Raw genomic sequence first — 23,146 nt, 5'->3', positions numbered from 1 at the left:
TGAGGGGATTTGGGAGGAAGATTTCATTAAATTTTTGTTAAAATTCTTTCTCTCCAAAATGGAGTCATTTGGAGGGAAGGGATTACTAATTAAGTAATTTGTAAGTTAAATATCTATTTTACCCTTGTACATAATATTTTAACATAAAAATAAGGATAAATTAGTAAATTAAACAAATCTTCTTTCCTTCTTTTTTTTTTATCTATCCAAACATGGGAGAGGAAAACATAGTCCCCCTTCCCCTCCCTTCCCTTCTCTCCCCCTCCCCTCCCTTCTCTTCCCTTCCCCCCAAATCCCTCAATCCAAACACACTCTAAGAGAGCAGTTATGCCACGATTCTCATGATACTCCACGACCATCATCTGAAGAAGAATGGAAGAAGTGCTCATCTCTAAGCACTATAAAAAGAAGAAGAGTAGGAAATAACAACTACCCCACGTCAAATACAGACCCAGTATCTTCAATCCTTTACCTGCTTTCTTAGACATGGCTCCAGCCACTTATTTTTTTATTTAGCCTGGCTCCGTGCCAACTAGTACTTAGATTTACTTTTCCAAAAGCCCCCATGGCTATGTTTTAGTTTAAGCTTGTAAAGCACGCCTACATCCCAAGATGTATCCCATTTCAATGAAGATCCTAATGCATTCCCGTAATGCATTGTTTTTCATTTCATCCCAATAGGAGCTATTTCATTTTGGTGATTAGTCTTCTATTTTTCCTGCTTTTTTTTTACATTGACACTCTAGGCATTCTATGTCCTTTTCCTAACAAGGCAAACCTTGAGCCAGCAGCTTGTGTTCTCTAACTACGCACAATCCGTTTGGTGAAGAGGTCAGATTCAGTGCAGAATCCTACAAACCATCCTATCAAATCCTTTGGACTAACAGCAAGTCCTGGCACATCTGCAAATCAACAAAACTCTTGTTTCCAACAGTCACAGTTGCAAGATCTCCTTTCCACTGCAGAAACATCCGACATACTTTTGGTGCGCCTGGTGAGAAGTGAGTATCAGAAGAAGACGTCTCTTATCCAGTGTAGAAGACGAAAAACATATTTTTGGCACACCCGATGGGACGTGAGTGTCCAAAGCAGCCAGTATTGTGACGTCTCCTATCCAGCACAGAAGACGATAAACAGTTCTTTAAGTTTAAAATATCTTGTTCACAATATTTCAAAAATCAATTTGTTTTAGCCCCGATCCACAATTCCAATATTTTCATTGATGGAAAAAGGCTGATGTGGTATATATCTTCAACAACTTCACCACGTGTCATTACATGTGGCATTTATCTTATACTATAAAAAGACGTGTGGAATTGCAAAAACAAAAAACAAAAACCTTATCTCCCTTCTCCATCTTCTATAACACCCCAAATTCTTCACTAGGGGTAATTACATGGCACGGTGATTTTCTCCGCTTAGCTTTTCCATTAATCTACATGTATGGAAAACATGTAGGGGGTTAGCCATGCTAAACGTAAGATAATTACGTACAACACATTTAATTAACACATAAGGATAGAAATCTTTTCAAATATTATAATAATATATGAGTCCATGAAAATAGAATTCAACAAAATATTCAATATCAAAATTCCTTGTAGGCAACAAATATATTTCCATAGGATTCGAATGTCAACACAAATAATCCTTGTCTGACATTCCAAGTCATTAATCCATTTATTGGATTCTAGCATCCCACTCTATGGTTTTTTCTGGATTCGTCAATCCAATTAGTATGTGGGGTATCCACCGTTATGCTTTCTCATCGGAAAGATCGTGAAAATAAATTAATTTCATAGTGTGGGAGTAAAATTGCTCTAACCACACCACTCTAGTCGCACATTGGGACTAGTTTATAGAAACCACAACTAGGCCAAGGTTGGGGCGCCCTTGTACACAGGCAAACAATATATTCATATTCGTCCATTTCCAAATGAGTTTGAAATTTCATGAACATTTATGTCAAATCGCATTTAACATGAATTTAGTAACATGCAACAATTTGCATCATCTCAAATGTAAAATTTTCTTTCCGAAAATTTATAGACAATCTCATTCATCACGTATTCATCTTTCATGATAAATTAGTTTTCAATTTACAATAGACTATACATTGGTCATTTTGTCTATTTTCCCCACTTATATTTTTTATCTAAAATTTCTTACTTTTATAAAACCAATTACTGTATCATCTATACACAAATAGATAACATTTTAGTAATACAACTATAATTCCTTCTCTTTAATTTTCATATTAACCCGACCATGATGTATTCAGTTTGCATAAGATCAAATCATAAAGACTAAACTTACAATTTAGTCTAATTAGCATAGTCTCTTAACTGATACATTTACACATGAACAATGTAATTCATAATCTTGGCAAGCATAAAACCATACTTTTCTTTATTGATTCACAAATCTATACATACTACACACCAAATGGACAATCATGAATTCTCTATTTACTATAACTTATCAATCCTCTCTTTCTTGGTTATCCACAATCTCTAACTTGACATGCATGCATAGATCTAGGCCCTTCTTTTTTTTTCTTATGTACAAAACATGAGTACCCCAATGATGCAAAAAATTAAATCATTGAACTCTATAATCCATATAACCACACAACGGGTCTTCTTATATTTATCTCTTTTACCACACTTCTTCACCTTTTTCCATGCATGCATGCACCAAAATTATCCCAAGAATACTAATGTTTCACATGTTATTACCTATATTGATTTACTTGAACATGCAACATCATATCTTTCCATTCATGATTGTGATGTTATACCCTAAGTTCACCTCTCCTTTACCTTTCTCAAATGTTGTCACAAATCTTTGCTTTTGAATCCCCCTAGAAGAAACCATGAAACTGAAATTAGAAGCTGCTCCTTATAATCACAAGTAATTTCAGTTAAGATAACTCTCTTTTTCCTTACCTTGTTGTGGCCATCTTGAGGTGACTTGTTCATGGCTTAAGTTTTTGTAACCTAGACATTTGGTGTTGTTAAGAGTCACTTCCCTCTTCCTTTCTCTTTTTCCTTCCTTCTCTCACGACTTCTCACCTTCTCTTCCTTTGTTTGATTACTAGTTCCTTCTTGTCACTCCCCCCTCTTACGCTTATGACACCTTACTTAGATTAATTACCTCTCTCTTAGCTAGCTGTACATCTCATTACCCTTTCTCTTGACAAAAATTAGACATGCATCTCCTAATGATTGTTTTTCTTTTCTTCTATACTAAGTACATGGACAATTAGCATTCTCAACTTTTAACTCTTCTTTATTTCTCTTACTTTTCCACCTGTCATACATGCACCATTTCTTCTACATCTATTTGATTTTTATTCAGATTCATACAACATCATCATAATTTACTTTCCATGTAATTTCTTCGTATTATACCTGTCTTTTATATCCTGTTTTAACTTAGTTATCCTTCTCCCAAGTACCACAATTATTCCTTTGTAGCCTTCCCCTATTAGCTACTCCTACAAAAAAGCAAATACTTAGTTTGTCATTATATAGACACATTACTCAATTAATGTACAGATTTCAACATGTGTGTGTGTATATATTACGGTTTAGCGTTTGCACATTCCATGAATTTTAGTTTATTTAATTATTTCATATGTGATGTTTTCATACGTGACCACTATAATAACTCATACGAGTACAAAGTTTCGTTAACGTACTGATAAATTTTTCGGGTCTTACACCTTCCATAGCCACAAACTATTGCAATTCGAGAAAATGAGAATGAAAATTTTGAATTTGATTCTTCAATAGATATGTGGATATTTCGTACCAATCATTCAACCTCAACAATTGTCTAGGTTGCTAATAGAAAAATCTCAATTTCGAATGACTATAGTTTTAGTTATTGAGAATGATGGGAATCTATAGTCACTTTCGAGCTTTTTATGGAATTGAGTCATTGAGATGAGTTCAGATATAGAATTAGTCTTACCTAATATCTACTTGATCATATCTACAAAAAAAACCCTTAAAATCTAACTCTCAATTCAAATCTATCTCAATAATTTTTCACCTTAAAACAGCTCAAAAAGGCAGGTATTCCACCAACACTGACATTCCTCAAACTCAATTAACTTGTATATTAGTGGTAGAGAGGATAGAGTTTTTGGTGATGATGGGTATATAATCTTTCTTGAAACTTCATGTCTCAATGAAGGTCTTTATGGTACAATCATCTATGCTCCACAGTCCCACCATCACAACAAAGACAAAAGTTGTGAACATATGGAGTTGCCATTGAAGAAATGAGCTAGAGGAAGAAATATGGAAATAGTTAGATGAGGAGGAGATGGATAGGCTATTTAGCGAGTATCAAAAGAAAAATTGTAGAAGAAGTAGCACCTTATGAAGTTATTGTCCATTAGTAATTCGGTATTTTTTTAATGGTCACATTGTGTTTGTAAGAGACCTTTGGTGCATGTGAAGTGAAGAAGAAGTTCTTAGCTTTTCATTGATGAAGAATTTATAAATAACCAATATAATTTCGAGGTAATTTATCCATTTGATATACGACATATTGTCCGGGATCAAGGTTACTATTTCTTTTATGAGACCATATTTTTTATTTAGTGTGAAGGATTTGGTTATAGAATTGAGTGATATATAATTCTATGATATGGTTCTTGCTATTTTGATTTTTTTTTTTATTTTTCAGAATGTTCGTGTTTGTTGCGATGTGGAGAAAAATGTTTGCATGTCAAATTTCTTGTTGGTTATTAAGAAGTGGTTCTCAATACTAATATTTGTGTGAAATCAAGACGTACACATATTTTAAATCCTTATTTTTATTATCTAATCCTGAAGTTGTTGAGATAATACCATTTACCGTTTACATTTTATAAGATTCGGAAAGAGCTAGATAAAGAGATATGGAATGAGCAAGATGATGAGATTCGACTAGAAAATAGAGTGACAAACTTGATACAAAATAAAAGAGACATTGAGGAGAGAGAGTCGAATCTTAGAGAGAAAGAGAGAAGGAAGTTGGATCTTAGAGAGAGAGAGAGAGAGAGGCGGGAGGTAGAAAGAGAATAAAGAGACGTGAAATTTTAGAGAGAGAAGAGAGGCTTGAGGTAAGAGATGCTATGAGTGTTTTTGTATTATCTTATGTATAATTATACTTTTGTCCAACAAAAAGTCAGGGACCTATTGGCTTATTCATTTAAGTGGTGGACTTAATGGTGTATCATCTACATCTGAGGGACCTGTTGATAGTTCTCCTTATATACAATGAACAATTAAAATTAAATCCAAGAATAATAATATAAGATCGATTATGACATGCATGAGATAATTCAATCAATTCTTCATTTGCAAATATTGGCATTGATCTTGATAACACAATCAATATTTCACCTCAAGATCAATCAATATTTCACCCCAAAAAATTTTAGAATATGTTATTTTACAATAATTAATAATGCAATCACAAAAATAATTATTCAAAAACAAACCAAATAGCTAACAAATTATGAATTTTGTAGGAATAAAAATTAAAAGGTTAATTAGCAATAGTTCCCTCAAAATAAACTTTAATTCAAATAGGTCAACTCTAATTTTTTTCAACCCATAAGTTGCATTAGTAGATAAGATATATTCCATTAAGAAAAATAATTTAAAAAATATTTTTTATTGACCAAAGTACCTCAACCCTTATTTTACCTCTAAATTTCAATAATCAAATATCTTTTTCTAGCGTCAATGTGATCGGACAATCATAACTCACTTGTTTGAGTTCTAATTGATACGATTTTTATGGTGTTAGAAACAACACCTTAATATCTAGAAAATTATGTTTAATACATTTTTGAAGATTCGAATGTTTCAAAAGTCAAATCGACGCTCTAGATTTACTCATTGAAGTTGTGTTTCTGATGCTAGTGTGTTTGATGAAAGTGTGTTCAGACAGTCATAACTCACTCATTTGAGCTCATATTGAGGCAATTTTTATGACGTTCAACAGAAGACTTTAAGACCTACAAAATAGTGTAAAATATACGCCTAGCGATTTGTAAGTATGTTCGATGATTCTTATTGCATTCGAAATAAGACTCTACAACCCACATAATTTTGTCCAATAAATTTTGAAGATTCAAATATTTTAGAGGTCAAATCGAGGCTCAAAGTTCGTGTATTTAAGTAATTGGATCATAAGAATTTCTTGGACATGCCATCTATAAGATTTCGCATCAAATAATTTTCTTCTTCTCTAATTCTCTCCATCATATTTTATTAAATATTTCAAATTACTTTTCATTGCTGTAGATTCTTAACAAATGCTCGGGTGAGAGAGTTCTCATGCCAGGACAAGGGTGAATAATAAACTTACCCTAGCCCCAGTATGATTCAACTTGTCTCACTTCATTCTCCTTCCACAATAAACTGCACGTCGACATAGCTTCAACAAATTGTTCCCTTAGAGGTAAAAATCATGTCAATTTCCCAATTGAAATTGGCTATATCTTTATGAAGCCTATATGCATGAAAAGAATGCGCTCTCTCCATTTCACTTACATCATTGTCCTTGTCACTAAGGTATACAATACAAATACTCTTCATCATCACTTAGTCCTCTGATTAAATCAACAATGGAATCATATAACTCATCACATCCATCTTCACCCCTGGGATTGTCATTCAAAATTGGCTCTGCCTCAACACCAATATCGATGAATCTTTCAACTTCATCAGTACCGTTTTCAATTGATACATCCCTAATGTCAAATTCAACATGACTGTTGTCAGAAGACATTTACATTGTCTTCTTCGACAACAGTAAGTTGTCCTTGTTGCTATCGAGGGCAATGGCTAACATTATCCTCATCAGTTACAACAACTTCTTCAACAGGACCATAGTCATTCTCACTAATTCAAACTGACCCACTATGACTTAAACATAAACATAAACACAAATCAAGGGAAAGAAATGAAAATAAGATCAAGTTAAAGTTCTTTACTAGATAGAAGATCTACCAAGGCAGCCTGTGTGCTTGTCCTTCAATGATCTAGGATTTGTTGTTAAGCTTCATCAAAATAGGTTTGAAGGAATAAGGATTTCGTTTTTGTTAATTTGTCATGGTAAATATATTTTTAATGTAGTGTAACTTTTAAATTAAAAATGTAAGTACGTGGATAAGCCACGTGGTCATTTCGGTTGCCAAGTATGCAAAAACCAACACTACCTCTGGAGCATTGATTTTGGGACATAAATGAATAGTTTTTTTTTAAACTTTAAAGACAGAATAGATAAATTTTAAAATTTAAGGATATAAACAAGACTTTTTGTGAAATTTGAAGTATACGAAATATATGATTTAGCCCAATCCCATTTATGACGGAAGAAAATGTGCTAATTACATGAAGAAAAAAAAAATTCTATCAAAATATAATCTGGATTGGTAGCCAAGGAGATCCACTCAAACAGCTAGGTCAGCACGAACACCACAAAGCGGGGGTGGGCGAGCATATCACCACCCAATCCTCAATGGATCAAATTAAACAAAAAATAAAAAACGAAGGAGAAGATGTTGGGCAGTGGCAGAGTGGCGGTAGTGGCGTCTTCTGTTTCATCGCCTTCATTTCTGTTTAAACTGGGACCCAAAACCCACAACTTTTTCTCATCCAAAAGCGTATCTTTCGGATCCTCAGCCTTGTTTTCTGGCGGGTCTTTGCTGATCACCAAATCCCAAAACAAAGTTCACAGGATATTCAGTAGCAAGGGTAGAGGAATGGACAATTTTGGTGCCCGGGCGTCTGCTCAGCCTTTGAAGAAACCTGACGAGCTCATCGACTCTGTTGAGACCTTCATCTTTGATTGTGATGGTCAGTGTTTTATGGGTTATAGATTCACGTAGACAAACGAGTATATGTACATAAATGTAGTTTATAAAAAAATATATATGATTTTAGTTTACAAAAAAAATGTATCTTTTTTCCTGACATTGATGTCTGCAGGTGTTATTTGGAAAGGAGACAAATTGATCGATGGAGTGCCAGAAACTCTTGATATGCTGCGTTCAAAGGTTTGCGCTTTAGATACTCCTTCGACTTACTACTCTTGAATCTTTAAAAATATATCAACTTCTTTTGGTCCTCTTTATGAATTTCTTTCAGGGAAAGAGATTGGTTTTCGTTACCAACAACTCAACCAAGTCTAGGAAACAATACGGTAAAAAATTTGAGACACTTGGTCTCAGTGTCAGTGAGGTAGATTCATGGCACTTCTCTCTCTAGCATCTGTATTGAATTTTTTTTGTGATGTGGGTTTGGCAATTGTGATTTTCAGCTGAATTTTGATTTCAGGAGGAAATTTTTGCATCATCTTTTGCTGCTGCTGCATATTTGAAATCCATAAATTTCCCAAAAGACAAGAAGGTAATTACTATTGAAAACATAGTACATGGTGCAAATATGTGTAAAGATTTACAAATTGAATAGCCATTGCATATGCTGTAGTTGCAGCCATGATTTTAGCACAAATGTATTTAGTTTAGTAGGTACCAAAGACATACCGATGATTCAATTAGTTTTCTTTGCTTTTCACTACGTTGTAGCAGTGCACTTTTTTACTTCTTTATTTGGTGCTTGTAATATTACTTTATTTTCAACTCTGCTTGCAAATTCCCTGGTTTTAAAATATAATCATAATTTTGCTCCCGTTTGGACATTTTTGAACTTGGATTAACTAGGAGGTCTCAATAGGATGGCAAAGGACTGATGGGTTGGTAATTTTACATGGCTTAGGTTTATGTTATTGGAGAGGATGGCATCTTGAAGGAACTTGAGCTTGCTGGATTTCAATATCTTGGTGGGCCAGTATGTATGCCTTTGCCTAAATCTTACTAATATGTATGATGTCTGTTGCATAATTCATAAGATTTCAGTGCTATTATTCTGGACTTTTGAGCTGTTATGATATTGAAAGATGCGGGTTTTTGTTTGTTGGTGTGCTTATGTGTGCAGGTTGGTGTAGGTGTTTGTCTGCCTGTGTGTGATTAACTGATTATACTGGCGCATTTATTTCTTGTTCATTTTTCAAAATTTACAGGAAGATGGCGGGAAAAAGATAGAGCTGAAGCCAGGCTTCCTAATGGAGCAGGATAAGGATGTAAATATCATATCTTTCTTGCTTTCGTTATCTCTGGCTTGCCTTATCCTCAGAATAAAGTATAGCATTATAATTTATATTTGTCTATTTCTTTTATGCGGTGATAATGAATGTAAGAAAAGTAATTTTCTTTCTCCAATTTAGTCATAAGAAGATTTCTTTTGCTCACTAGGTTGGGGCCGTTGTAGTTGGATTTGATCGCTATTTCAACTACTACAAAGTCCAGTAAGTTTTTCACTCCTAATTGACACATAAATGCACGCATTCATGTACTGTTTCTGCTACCTTCTCTGCAAGGTTCACTATTCCTGTACATGCATATATATACATGTAAAAGGAGCAGTTCCTTCTCGGTGCAAAAAGTAGACATTATAAAAGTCTTACTGAGGAGAGCTATCTTTTGGCAGAGTTTGTTAGCTGTTTCTTTAAGTGTCACAATTTCTTTTTTCCTGTGATGGAAGGTATGGAACACTCTGTATTCGAGAAAACCCTGGCTGTCTCTTCATTGCTACAAATCGTGATGCTGTAACTCATCTCACGGATGCTCAGGAGTGGGCAGGTTTTCACTTTTCCTCTCTAATTCACCTTTTGTTTCATATATTAACTTCCAAGGCTGTCAGCACATCACACTTAATTGTCTACTTTTGATTCCGGGCTTGATCTTTCTTGTAAATGTTGATTCACAAAAGGAAACAGTTGTTTGTTGATCAAGGTTCAGTGTCTTTTTTTGTTTAGACAAACCCAGATTACTTAAATCGATTGTAGACTATGAATAATCATCTCGTTGTTCCAAAAGTTATAGTAGATTGTCAATTTCAGGTGGTGGTTCTATGGTTGGTGCTATTGTTGGATCTACTCAGCGTGAGCCATTGGTTGTGGGAAAGCCCTCGACTTTTATGATGGACTACTTGGCAGACAAGTATATTCTCTGAATTACTTTACTTGTATATCCCTTCCTTGCATACTCTAGCGATAAAAAAAACTGCATGTGTAGGGCAGAAAATGTGAATTTTTGGATATGTAAAAAATCGAGAAATGGGTCATCAAATTGCTGGAGATATTGGTCTCAGTCTGCTGTTAGATAAAAAAAAAAGTGCCATTTTCATGGATTTCTAATTTCTTGGGTGGCAGGTTCGGCATTCTTAAGTCACAGATATGTATGGTTGGGGACAGATTGGACACTGATATTTTGTTCGGACAAAATGGTGGCTGCAAGACTCTTCTGGTTCTATCGGGTAATTACTTACTGTTTTACATTGTTAGGACTTTTAACTTTGATAAAAGGGAAATATAATCTAATCAAAGATCTTATTCTCTCGAACAGGAGTGACATCATTGTCAATGCTTCAAAACCCCAACAACTCCATACAACCAGATTTCTTCACCAACAAAATTTCAGATTTTCTCTCTCTCAAGGCTGCAACTGTATCATAATGTAAGCACTATGCATCATTCTGCTTAGGCACATCTGTTATAGTTCATTTATGAATAAAAATTGTAGATGTGTGGTGCTTTGCATGATCATCTGTTATATCCATATCAAAACTAAACGAATCAGATACTAAAAGCTACTCTTTAAGAGTATTTTTTTTAACCTAGAAGTCGGTAAGAAGATCTCATTCTTATTCTATGATCGTTTTGTTTGAGAATATCAGCATTTCTGCTTCTACTTTCTTTTTCAATTATTGTAATGTTGTTTACCGTTGCTTTCTTTCTAAAGAATATTTCAACATTTCACAAGACTGATTAAAAAAAGGGATAAGTACGGAAAAAACACTTCTACTTTGGAAAAATGGTCGGTCTAGCCCGTGTACTTTATTTTACTTCTGCACTTTGAAGGTTGGGCTAAACAAGCCCCCTTGTTCATTCTGTTATAACGGCGTTGACGTGTCCGTTGAATTTATGCTGTGTATTTTTTAATGATTATTGACGTGGCTGACATGTGGCATTGACGAATAAAATGACATGGGTCATTTATAATTTAAAAAATCAAAGAATTAATATTTAAAAAAGAAAAATTTTATTTACTCCAGAAAATCACTAAGTTTATACTATTTATATTTACATATATATCCCTGTTTGGAATGATAAATATACTCTTTATTGAAAATAAATATTAAATATATTGAATTAGAAATTTGTAAGTTCACACATACGAAACTCAATAAAATGTGCAAGATATCAACCATCAATTGCACTGTGCAAAACATTCATGCAAATCCAAGCTTAGATGATCTTGACAGGCTTAATATTAGATGGGCTTGCTTCAAGTCACTTAATTGCATTCTGTGCGATCTCAGAATGGTGAAATCTTGATTAATGCACTAAGATTTTGTTTAATATGCAAACACGAATGTTTTTACTTGGAATGCAGCTATTAGAGGCTCATCAGAGAGTGATAATGTTAAAAGGAGCTATTTTCTGTATAAAAGAATGTTGGGTGCAGGGTGTTTATGACCAAATAATTATATTTACCCTCTAGTTTGATGTTGAAGTTCAAGGGGCATGAAAAACAAAAGAAACTTGGTTCGTTGATGTTGATATCAACCATCGATCGCACTATGCATAACAAAACAAACTTGGTTCTTGTCAATGAGGGGAGTTCAAATTGAACGTGGGTGTCGATTTGATAAGTGAGTTCGATGATTAACATATTAGAGGGTGTGTAAACTTAACGCTTTCTTTTTTTACAGGAAAAGGGGATAAGGGAGGCTCAAGCTCGAGATCTCTATGAGATATCACACACATGAGTGTCATCTAAGTTACTCGTAGAGTCGTAGTTCTCATAAACTTAAAACTTTGTGAATCACAATTTTGAAAGTGTATGATAGTTTAGATTATCCATTAAATATTTGGTGTAAACATATAAAATATAGATGTAAATTTATAGGGTTAAAATAGATGGTGTGAACTATTGTGAGATTTCAAACCATTAAAGTTATAGCAATTTGAAAGTCAATTTATACTCACAAGTGCAAGAATCAATAGTGGTGTAGCTCAGCAAATATGAGTGTCGTACCCACATGGATTGAATATTAATCTATCTTAATTCCAAAATTCACTACACTTATCACCAAATAAACAGAGTAGATTGTTTATGGTTGGAAAAGTATCAAATTAAAAGAACAAATCCAAGAATTGTATGAAATGTCAAATTGACGGAGTACTAGGGTTCCGATTTCACTGTCTTTATTGTACTTAAATCTTTTAATTATCAATTCCTTCGTGTATATCAAAGACCAAGTCTCTTGATTCATGTAATAGTCATGACATCTAACTTACTACATCTACTCTTAATTTGCAACTATCCATGGCGTCTAGATTAGTTTAACAAACAACAATGCAATCAGATCTACGACAACTTATGTATTGATCACATGAATCGTAGCATATAGCGTCTATGTCTAGGCAGTCACAATGTTAAATTGCAAGAACCTATTCCCAATTTGAGCATGACATCTACTACAAATTGCATCAGAAACTAAGCATCACAGTTTAATCATCAATTAAGCACAGCAATCAACACTTGACACAGTAAAAAAAAACTAATAATTAATCAAACCAATATCATTAAACACAATCAAATAGGCTACATCATCCTATAGCAAAAGGGATTAACTGCTTATACTACAACTACAAAAATAAAAGTTAGAGACAATATGACTCTCCAACTCCTTGTGTAGGTGCATCCACTTATATATTAACAAAAGCTTCCTTCAATTTTGTATTTCTTTTCCTAATTGAATTCCTTGTTTACAATAATTGGGCCTCACTTTCCTTGTTAAGCTCTCCTTCCTTTTGATATTAGGGTTCACACGGCTCTCTTGTCTTTATTTGGTTTTCTTCTCTCTTCCCCTTTTGGTTCTGCACATGCCGCTACCACTTTCTCCTTTCAATTGTCTCCGTGCGGCTCCGTTCTATTTCCCAAAGACAGCCTCCCTCTCTCCCTCTCCTTTTCCTTGCTTTCTTTTAGTCCAGTCCCACAAGTCTAATCTTATGGGCTTCTCGTACGGACTTAAGAATGGAGTCTTGGACTCGTGTGAAACTTTGTTGACAAGCTCTTTAGACCATGGATTGAACTTTTTTTCATCACTTTCCACACAAAGCATTCCTAAAAACCAAAACCAAGACAACTTTTATAATATTTGACTATTTCAATGAAAGGATACAAAATCAAGGGAAAATTGAGCTATAAAGCTAAGTAAAATATGATGACCTTAGTAGTGTATGTAATGTAATAAAATTTCTATTAAAAATTCTGAAAAGAATCAAAGAATCATCTTCTTCAGCGATCTGCCACCTATGAAGCACTAGGGGTGGCAACGGGGCGGGGGCGGATCATGGCTGCCCCGCCCCCGCCCCCGCCCCCGCCCCGCCCCACACATTGGGGGAACTTTTTCCCCCCGTCCCTGCCCCGTTATAATCCGCGGGTCTCCGCCCCGATGAAGGGCCACACAAATCCGACCAGACCCGACCCGACCCGACATGACATATACAAATAATGAAATAAACACCTAAAATCCTCAATAAACATACAATCAAAGTTACTACAATTTAAGCATTCAAAATAATCATCAAACTACTTAATCCAAATAACTAAAATAAACATACAATCATCCAAAGTCCAAACTACTTGATCCAAATATCCAAAATAAATATTCAATCAAAACTACTACAATCATCCAAAGTCTAAACAATTTAATCCAAGCATCCAAAATAAGCATCCAAACAAAACTACTATAATCATCCAAAGTCCAAACTACTTAATCCAAGCATCCAAAGTAAACTAATACAATCAAAGTTACATAACCCAATCATCCAAAATAAACAAGTTCAATAAAATCAAAATAACATCCCCAAGCATAAAAAGAAATCAACCAAGCATGGTTACATCACTTGATTCTCCCTCTTCATCATCACAATCATCAAGAATATTTTGAATTGTGCTTCCATCTATTGATAGTTTTTTTGATGAAGAACCTAACACCAAAAACATATTGCAAAATAAGATAAACTCAAATAAATAACTTTCAACTAATTTACATACTAATTTTTCATACCTCTATTTGTAGAAATTTCATTCCATAGCCAATTTTGAGCACACATCAATGCCTCTACTGTCTTCGCATGAAGTTTACTACGGTGTGGACTCAATAATCGACCACTAGTGCTGAAGGCAGACTCCGAAGCAACTGTAGAAACCGGAATGGCTAGAATATCTCGTGCAATACGTTGCAAAGTGGGATACTTGGGTCCATTAGTTTTCCACCAAGCAAGGATATCAAAATCATTAGACCGAGGTAATACATCATCCTCAAGATAGTGGTCCAACTCCATTTTCACATTTCCAATTGTACCCTTTTTTCTACTATTAACAAATTGGTCAAAACTTGCAAGAGAGTCTTTCTTGACCACATTTGTAATACCAGATGATGTTTCAGAAGAGTCACCATCCTTGTCCATATTTTGGGAACTATATTCACGCATCAAATCCTCACAAGTTTCCTTAATCATCCTAATCTGATCATCTGCCTCATTACCATAAATCATAGGAAAGTAAAATTCCAACAACATCATCTTATATCTAGGATCTAGGACAGTTGCAACACCCATGATCCCACTAATGACATTCCAATAACTATTAAATTTATCAAACATGTGAAATGTCATTTCCTTAATCACAACATTAGGACTCAAACACCACTCCATCAATGCTATTTTAATTTCACAAACTTTTGGAAAATAAGAATTAACAGTAGGATATGTGGTACCTGAGAACAATTCAGTCACATTGAAGAACAACTCAAGCTTCTTGCAAATATTTTCTGCAACCTCCCATTCTTCCTCACTTGGCATGCAATCATAGGATGAGTCACGTTGTTTTAAGCGAAAGAAAACATCCTTGTACATTATAGCAGTAGACAACATCATATATGTGGAGTTCCAACGAGTCTTACAATCAAGTACCAATTCTTTATCTCTTCCCATATGTAATTGTAACGTTGTCTCTTTAAATTTTTGTCTTCTCTTTGTTGATGCTGTCCAGAAAACAACACTGTCCCGAATTTTTTCAATTGCTCCCTTTATTACAGCCAACCCATCCTGAACAATCAAATTTAGAATATGTGCCGCACACCTCATATGCAACAAGGACCCACGCAACACAAGTGAACTTCGCTGAAGCTTGTCCAAAATAATTCTGACCATGGCATCATTTGTTGTACAATTATCTACTGTCATTGTCGACAACTTTCGATCAATGTTCCACTCCAACGAACAATCAAGAAGTGAATCAGCAAGAACCTCCTTTGTATGTGGAGAAGGCACGTAGATAAACCTGAAACCAATTTAAATACATATTCAGCAAACTTGCATATAAATGAAGGTAACAGTTTTCCAAACTAAAGAAATCCACAATCAAGGAAGATAATTTGTACCTTATCACTCGACTATGTAAAGTCCACGAGTCATCAATAAAATGTGCCGTTACAACCATAAATCCCCTCTTTCTGTTACTTGATGTCCACATATCAGTTGTTATGGCAACTCTACCTCGATTCTTATCTAATTTCTTCATCACCTTCTCTCTCTCATGCTCGTAGATATTGAAGATCTCCTTCTTTATTGTATTTCTACAAACCATCTTAAACATAGGTTGCAATGAAGCAACAAATCTTCTGAACCCAACATGCTCAACCATAGAAAGAGGATACTCATGCAAGATAATCATAATCGCGAGTTCCTTCTTTGCTACTTCTTGATCAAAGTGATAGGCAGTCAAACTCATTTTCTCATCTGCTTTATTTTGTTGATTCACCAAAACTTGTTGTCTCATATCTCGAATATCCTTGTACTTCCGCTTAGGGCATCTCTTATAATGATCATGAAGATGACTGGTCCCCATTCTGCTTTCTCCAACAAGGTTCTTAAAACAATATTGACACTCCGCTTTAATTTTTCCATCGACTGTCTTTTTCTTGAAATGATTCTGAGTATACATAATTGACTTCAATTTTCCAAAACTCTCACTATCTACAGCGGGAGCTTCAGACTCTTGTTGAGTATCCATAGGAGTAGGAGACTCTGATTGAGTCTCAGGAGATGGGATCACAGGAGATTGTGGATTCTCATTGCTCGGTGAAAAGGATGGAGAACCACTAGCACTTTCATTATTTCCATGAGAAGATGCTGAAGACATTGTCTTCAAAATACATGCAATCAATTATTAAAAACATGATAAGTAACACAAATATACAAATATAGTATATATATAAATGATCTCAGAAATTTAGGGAATTAAACACAAGCATAGATATATATAAATGATCTCTGCCTTGTCTTTTTATTTTCAGTTTTAATTGATCATTTATTTTGCACTTTTGATCTGTTAAAGAGTATGGCAGGGTCTTGTTTGTGTTTCGCCTTATATAGAACCAGACCTTATATCTCTCTCTCAATAATTGGTATTGAAGTTGGATCCAATCAACCACTAAAAGCTGACCTCACAATGTTCCAATTCATAATAAGGAACCCTTTGCAGACTTGCAGTCTTTCCATAAATGAAATCATGACAAGTTCAATTACATCAATATTACACCGTATAACAAAAGTCAAACAATAACAAAAGCCAAAGAACCCTACACGGTGAACTGCTTGGTCTACTTACAAAGGAGTCCAGAAGAGGAAATCGGGCAAGCGGTGCTGTTCGAGGAGCTGCTTGGTCTACTTACAGGGGAGTCCAGAAGAGGAAATCGGGCAAGTGGGTATCCGAAATACGCGAACCTGCAACAAACCTTTCACCTACACAAAGAGAGAAGTGAAAAATGAGACTAGGAAAGAATGAAAGATGTCGTTTGCCGTAAATGAAGCCATAGAAAGAAGTAGACAACAGAGATTATCAAATGCTTACCTTTTCATCGGGGCGAGACGGAGAGAGGAGAGACCGAGAGTGATGAACTGATGGGTTTAGGGTTCCTAATCTTAGCCATTTAGGTGAGCTGGCAGTGCCGTAGTGGGGCTGGGGTATGGGTTTTTTTTTTTAATTTTTTTTTATGTTTGATTTAATTGAATTAATTCATAATTGGATTAATAAATTAATAATGACATAAAATTGGGGTTTAGACTTTAGAGTTTAGTGTGTATGGTTTAGGGATTATTTATATTGGATTAAAAGATTGAAACTAGGATTTAGTGTTTAGTGCTTAGATTTAGGGTTTAGAGGTTTATGGATTATTTAGTGCTAAGGTTTAGGGTTTAGGGTTCATGGATTATTTAGTGCTTAGGGTTTAGGGATTATTTATATTGGATTAATTTTAGAGTTTAGCGCTAAAGTTTAGGGTTTATGAATTATTTAGTGCTTAGGTTTAGGGTTCATGGATTATTTAGTGCTTAGGGTTTTCTAAACCCGGTTTAGGGATTATTTATATTGGATTAATTTTAGGGTTTAACGCTCAGGTTTAGGGTTTAGGGTTTATGAATTATTTAGTGTTTAGGCTTAGGATTCATAGATTATTTAGTGCTTGGGGTTAAGGGATTATTTATATTGGATTAATTTTAGGGTTTAGCGCTCAGGTTTAGGTTTTAGGGTTTATGAATTATTTAGTGCTTAGGCTTAGGATTCATGGATTATTTAGTGCTTAGGGTTTAGCAATTATTTATATTGGATTAATTTTAGGGTTTAACGCTCAAGTTTAGGATTTAGGGTTTAAGAATTATTTAGTGCTTAGGCTTTGGATTCATGGATTATTTAGTGCTTAGGGTTAAGGGATTATTTATATTGGATTAAACTAAGCATTCAAATATCTATTTTAACATTATTAGTTTATTACTATATTAGAATGTGTTCAAATCAAGTCAATTTAAGTTAGGCCATATTTAATTTAATATTTAGGGTTATGTTTTTATCAATATTTATTCAATTTTTAGGTTTTTAATGTTTAGTACTTAGGTTTAAGACTTTCCAAACAAGTTTAGAGGTTACTTTGATTTTAATAATAATATCAAATTAATATATGTTTAGATAAACAAATATTCATCTATATTATAAAAGAAATTATATATATACATATATATATATATATATTAGGTACATAAATATGTATTGCGGGCGGGGGCGGGGCGGGTCGGGTCGGGAAGCATATCCGCCCCCCGCCCCGCACCCGCCCGGGTTAAAATTCTTTGCCCCCGTCCCCGCTCCACACAAGTCTCGGATCGGGGAAAATCCGTGCGGGTCGGGGCGGGTCGGATCGGGTCAGAGCGGGTCGGGCACAAAATGCCATCCCTATGAAGCACTGGTGCGGCTATAATGGACGCTAAGTCCGTTTCCAATGCGGGTGAGTCGAAAAAGTACTTGGTCTTTTTGTTATTTTTTTAAAATAATTTTGGTACGGTTCCATACCCAATTTAACACAAATTTTAACCACAAACCTAATTTTTATCCTAGTTTTCTCAGTCCTATCTCGCAATGATCCCTGTTCTCTCTCGCGACTACGCTTATCCCCCTTCGTGACAAGCCCAATGGTTCTTTGTTCTCTCTCGTCATAGGCTACAACTCTTTATTCACTGATTCTCTCCGACAGCTCGTTGCCTCTCTGGTTCAGTGGTTTGCAACGACCCCTCTCTGTTGGTCGATTTGCATTGACACTCGACACTCGACACTCACACCACACTCTTCGATTTGTGCCTCTCTCTTTTATATGGGGTGTGTACTAGTGACCGACACAAAATGTGCGTGTATGTACTTGCCCCAAGTGTAGGGTCATCGGCTAGTAATAAAATCTGGAAGTCCAAAGTCGAATCCACAAAGGAAGCAAAATGCAATTTTGGTGGATGAACGCAAACAATTAATTAATTAAAGAGCTAAGCGCAAAGAATAACACATAAAGTGCAAGAAAATTAGAAGGAGGTTGAATGACTTGGCAAGCATGTGAACATGTACTCAAACTAAGAACTAATATGAGGAAACAATTAATTAAAAGCTCTAGCATCTAATCCTTCCCGGTGGATTATCATTTCTCATGCTCAAGATATAATTACAATCATGCACAACCACACACAATGCATTGTGCGATACTATTAATTATGCATATGCAAAGGAAATTGGGCATGAAGACTTCGATTCCTATATGGAGGCCATCGAGCCTCTTGGTCTACGATGAACACAAAGAGGTAGGCACATATTCTTATGGATTAGTATTCCCCCTTGGGGCTCGGCTTTGCTATCACCCTAGTTTCACACTCAAAGACCAATTAACCATAACTCTCCCATGCATATTCCATAAATTCCACAAAATCCTATCATCAATACACACAATTAATACCAACGCAATGAAAATTCAATCAATTGGGAAAATCATGCATTGGTTATTAACAATTCCTAATCAAGCATATTAAATTGAATCCCTAGACTACACAATCCAAAAACACAATAAACATGCTATTCTCATGCACCCAAATACACAACTATCACAAAATCAAAAGAAAGAGATTGAAGCTACAACTCTTTCGACATACCTTGAGCAATTTGGATCAAGGTAACAAGTTAGAAGGTTAAGTTTAAAATGTGCGCTACAATCTCATTTTGTTACATCTTCCATGTATACCACACATTCATGCTACTTCTCTCTTTAAACACATAGGGACTAGCTTTATTGCATTTTTTCTTTTCCTTTTTTCTTTTCATTTTTTATTTTTTTCTCTCTCTTCTTTTTTTCTCCTTTCATTTCCTCCTCCCTCCTTTTTTTTTACAAATTCTTCACAAAACACCTCATAACAAAGTCCATTATCATAATATAGAGAAGTAACAATAAACCACCCAAATCATTTTCAAGCCTTTACTCAACCTTGTGACAAAAAGATGGAAAAATTTAGGAACTAGGTCACACAAGGGTTGTAAATGGTCTCCAAGAATTTAGGCTCAAACAAAGTGGGCAACGCTCACAAAAAGAATAGGATGGCTCAAAAACTCTCCCTAGTAGATCATTCATTTTTAGGTTCACAAAGCAAGAAACAAACACTAAAATTACACTTCTCGGCAATCAAATGTAGTGCAACAAAGCTATTGAAGAACACGTTCAAAGAATAGAAAAATTAAGAACATCAAGAAAGATTGCCTAAACCCCAAATTATATCAATAAAGAATGATTCAAAAGAATGAGTAGCGTAAAAGGCAATTTTCAAGCAAAAATGATCCAAAACGCAATCATACAAGTGTTTCAATGCTAAGAAGCTTGCTCAACTACACATGCAATATCAAATTATGTCTCAATCAACCTAAGAGAAATCAATCAAAGTCATCCTTTTCAAATGCATGCATCAATTTCTCAAAAGATATCAAAGAACCTACTCTACACTTGCATATTCAAACAAGCATTAGAAATTGAAACTTCCAAAGGTCATGAATCCCGTAAACATCTACCCTCCATTCCTAGAGTCAACTAATGTAAATGCGTAAAACAATGAAGCATAGAACACTAGGATAGGAGGTAGAAAGTCATACCATACTCTTCAAAAGTGGTTGGAATCATGAGAAATAAATCATATCCTGAAATAGATGATACCCCACAAATATCCAAGCATAACATGACAAATTTTTTTCATATTTTTTACAACTTCAACAAAAACATACCAAAATAAAAGTAAGAAAAACACGACATAATACACAATCATTTCACAATTTCCACACCCCCCAACTTGAATGAGACATTGTCCCCAATGTCTAAAAATAAGTACACAAGGAGCACAAAATTGGGAAATGGATTGTGAGCACACAAAACACACGCAAAAATGAGATGGAATCTAAACTAATCCCTAAACACATATGTACAAGAGTGAATCAATCATGGTGTTAAGGAGAGGTGGGATCCTAGAGATCCCAAGAACATCCTCGTAGTCACAACTCCCATGTTGAGGAACATGATGGACCACGTAAGATTTGGTCCCCTTTTCCCTAAACATATTTGGAAAAAATTATAACCGGGATTTGGGGTGCCACACTTTTCTAAGTTTGGTAAAGATTTTATGTGCGAAGTGGCGTTTAGAGGACTTTTAGATCCACTTGGTAAAGGTATATTTTTCGATTTTAGAGGATGCTTTTGGTATGTTTCAACTTTGATTGGGGAGGGCTCTAATACTTCTAAAGGAGGGGACAAATGTCCCACACCATAAATTGGATGAACCTTCACAATTCAATAAGGTATGTATTCTTAAAATCTTGCTATATATTGAAGCATATTAGCTATCAATTGGCTTCAACTCGCTAACTAGGGCTGAAAACAAGGTCAAACCCATTCATATTCATACACTAGCAGCCAAATCCAATAACCATAAAATCCAACAACTTTATATTCAATATTTATCTACTATAGATTCTTAAAGAAATTACAATCATCAAGTACCGACAAAACGATGGAACTAAGTCACTGTACGATGCATCTAAGAGTTTCTCAATACAACATTTTTTCCCATTCTTTAACCACTTTAATGCCAATCTTTTGGTAAAAATATACTGACTATTTTATCATGAACCAAGGAATGTAGGAAACACTTCCTTGTTCCTCGCACTTCCAAACTATTTCAAATGAATCTTTTTTTTGTCACACATTACATAATAAATCTACAAACTTAGGATTGATAATGATTTATTCTTACTTAAAAGAACTTAGTTTTGAAATGTGGGCTCTGTGTATCGGTACGTGTGTACGACTCCTGAGGGAGGTACAGTGTGTGGCATAGGAGGCATGTCCACTATCCGACATCGGACAATGCTTAAGGGGAAGTGTAAAATATAATAGGTCAATCTCTCAAACCAATAACAATCGGTTTTCCTTGGAGTGGTGGCACCAAATCCCATAAAAAAACTCTGTAGTTAAGCATGCTTCTGCGAAAGCAATATTGGAATGGGTGACCTCCTGGGAAGACAAAGCCGTGAGGGTCAGTTGGGCCTAAAGTGGACAAAGTGTTACTGGACTCGAGGGGGCGGGCTGCTACAGTTGGTATAGGAGCCAATGGGTTAGGTCGGTGTGGTACTCATGGTCCTGCATGGGTGTGCTCACAGGGACGTAAGCCTCTTAAGAGGAGTGGAATGTGGACTATGTGTGTCGGCATGTGTGTACGGCTCTTGAGGAAGGTATAACGTGTGGCACATGAGGCATGTCTACTATCCCACATCGGACAATGCTTGAGGGGAAATACAGAATATAATAGGTCAAACTCTCAAACTAGTAACAACTGGCTTTCCTTGGAGTCGTGGTACCAAATCCCATAAAAACTCCCCATTTAAGCGTGCTTCTGCGAGAGCAATATTGGGATGGGTGACCTTCTGGGAAGACAAAGCCGTGAGGGCCAATTGGGCCCAAAGCGAATGAAGTGTTGTTGGACTTGAGGGGCAGGCTATTATACGTTATGCCTTGGTGTATGCATGTCACATAGTTTATAGTTATAGGCTTTGTTTTTAAGAATTTTGACTCAAATTCAGTGTGCTTGTTTAGTGATTGTGCTTTATTTTGTTTGTTTAGTGACAAACTGACAATGGGTTTATTTGGTTACAACTTATAGTAAATATGAATTCTATGGTTGTCAATCCTTCAGGACATGATCAAGATGAAAAATAAAATGTCCCTTTTGTGGAAGTATGTGAAAATAATTAGTAAGGGGAAGATAAAGGTGGAAATTAGAAATGGCAGTGCAAATTTTGTCATTTGCCTTACACTATAGAGTGATGTGAAATATGGATGATATTATTTGAAATTTTTTTATGTATATAAATATATATTAAATGATGAATCGCTATATCCTGTATCCTCATATCCATATCTGTGCGCTCGTATCGATGCTTCATAGTCATTTGTCTTACACTTCTTAACACTATAGAGTGATGTGAAATATGGATGATATTATTTGAAATTTTTTTATGTATATAAATATATATTAAATGAGGAATCACTATATCCCGTATCCTCATATCCGTATCTTCGCGCTCGTATCGATGCTTCAT

The 23,146-nt window shown here is 35.1% G+C and overlaps 1 protein-coding gene across 1 annotated transcript; it reads left to right on the top strand.

Annotated features, from left to right (window-relative positions):
• The first annotated feature begins 7,452 nt into the window (after nucleotides 1–7,452).
• On the top strand, nucleotides 7,453–10,822 carry LOC120007068 (phosphoglycolate phosphatase 1A, chloroplastic-like). The gene is made up of 11 exons (XM_038857234.1): nucleotides 7,453–7,868; nucleotides 8,001–8,068; nucleotides 8,160–8,252; nucleotides 8,349–8,420; nucleotides 8,790–8,861; nucleotides 9,094–9,153; nucleotides 9,326–9,378; nucleotides 9,615–9,712; nucleotides 9,973–10,072; nucleotides 10,285–10,388; nucleotides 10,478–10,822. Exons 1-11 carry the CDS (start codon nucleotides 7,571–7,573, stop codon nucleotides 10,585–10,587), a joined length of 1,128 nt encoding a protein of 375 aa, XP_038713162.1. The 5' UTR covers nucleotides 7,453–7,570; the 3' UTR covers nucleotides 10,588–10,822.
• Nucleotides 10,823–23,146: the final 12,324 nt, after the last annotated feature.

Source organism: Tripterygium wilfordii, chromosome 10 (genome assembly GCF_013401445.1).
Source record: "Tripterygium wilfordii isolate XIE 37 chromosome 10, ASM1340144v1, whole genome shotgun sequence".
Lineage (NCBI taxonomy): Eukaryota > Viridiplantae > Streptophyta > Magnoliopsida > Celastrales > Celastraceae > Tripterygium > Tripterygium wilfordii.
This window is presented reverse-complemented; position numbering and strand designations above follow the sequence as displayed.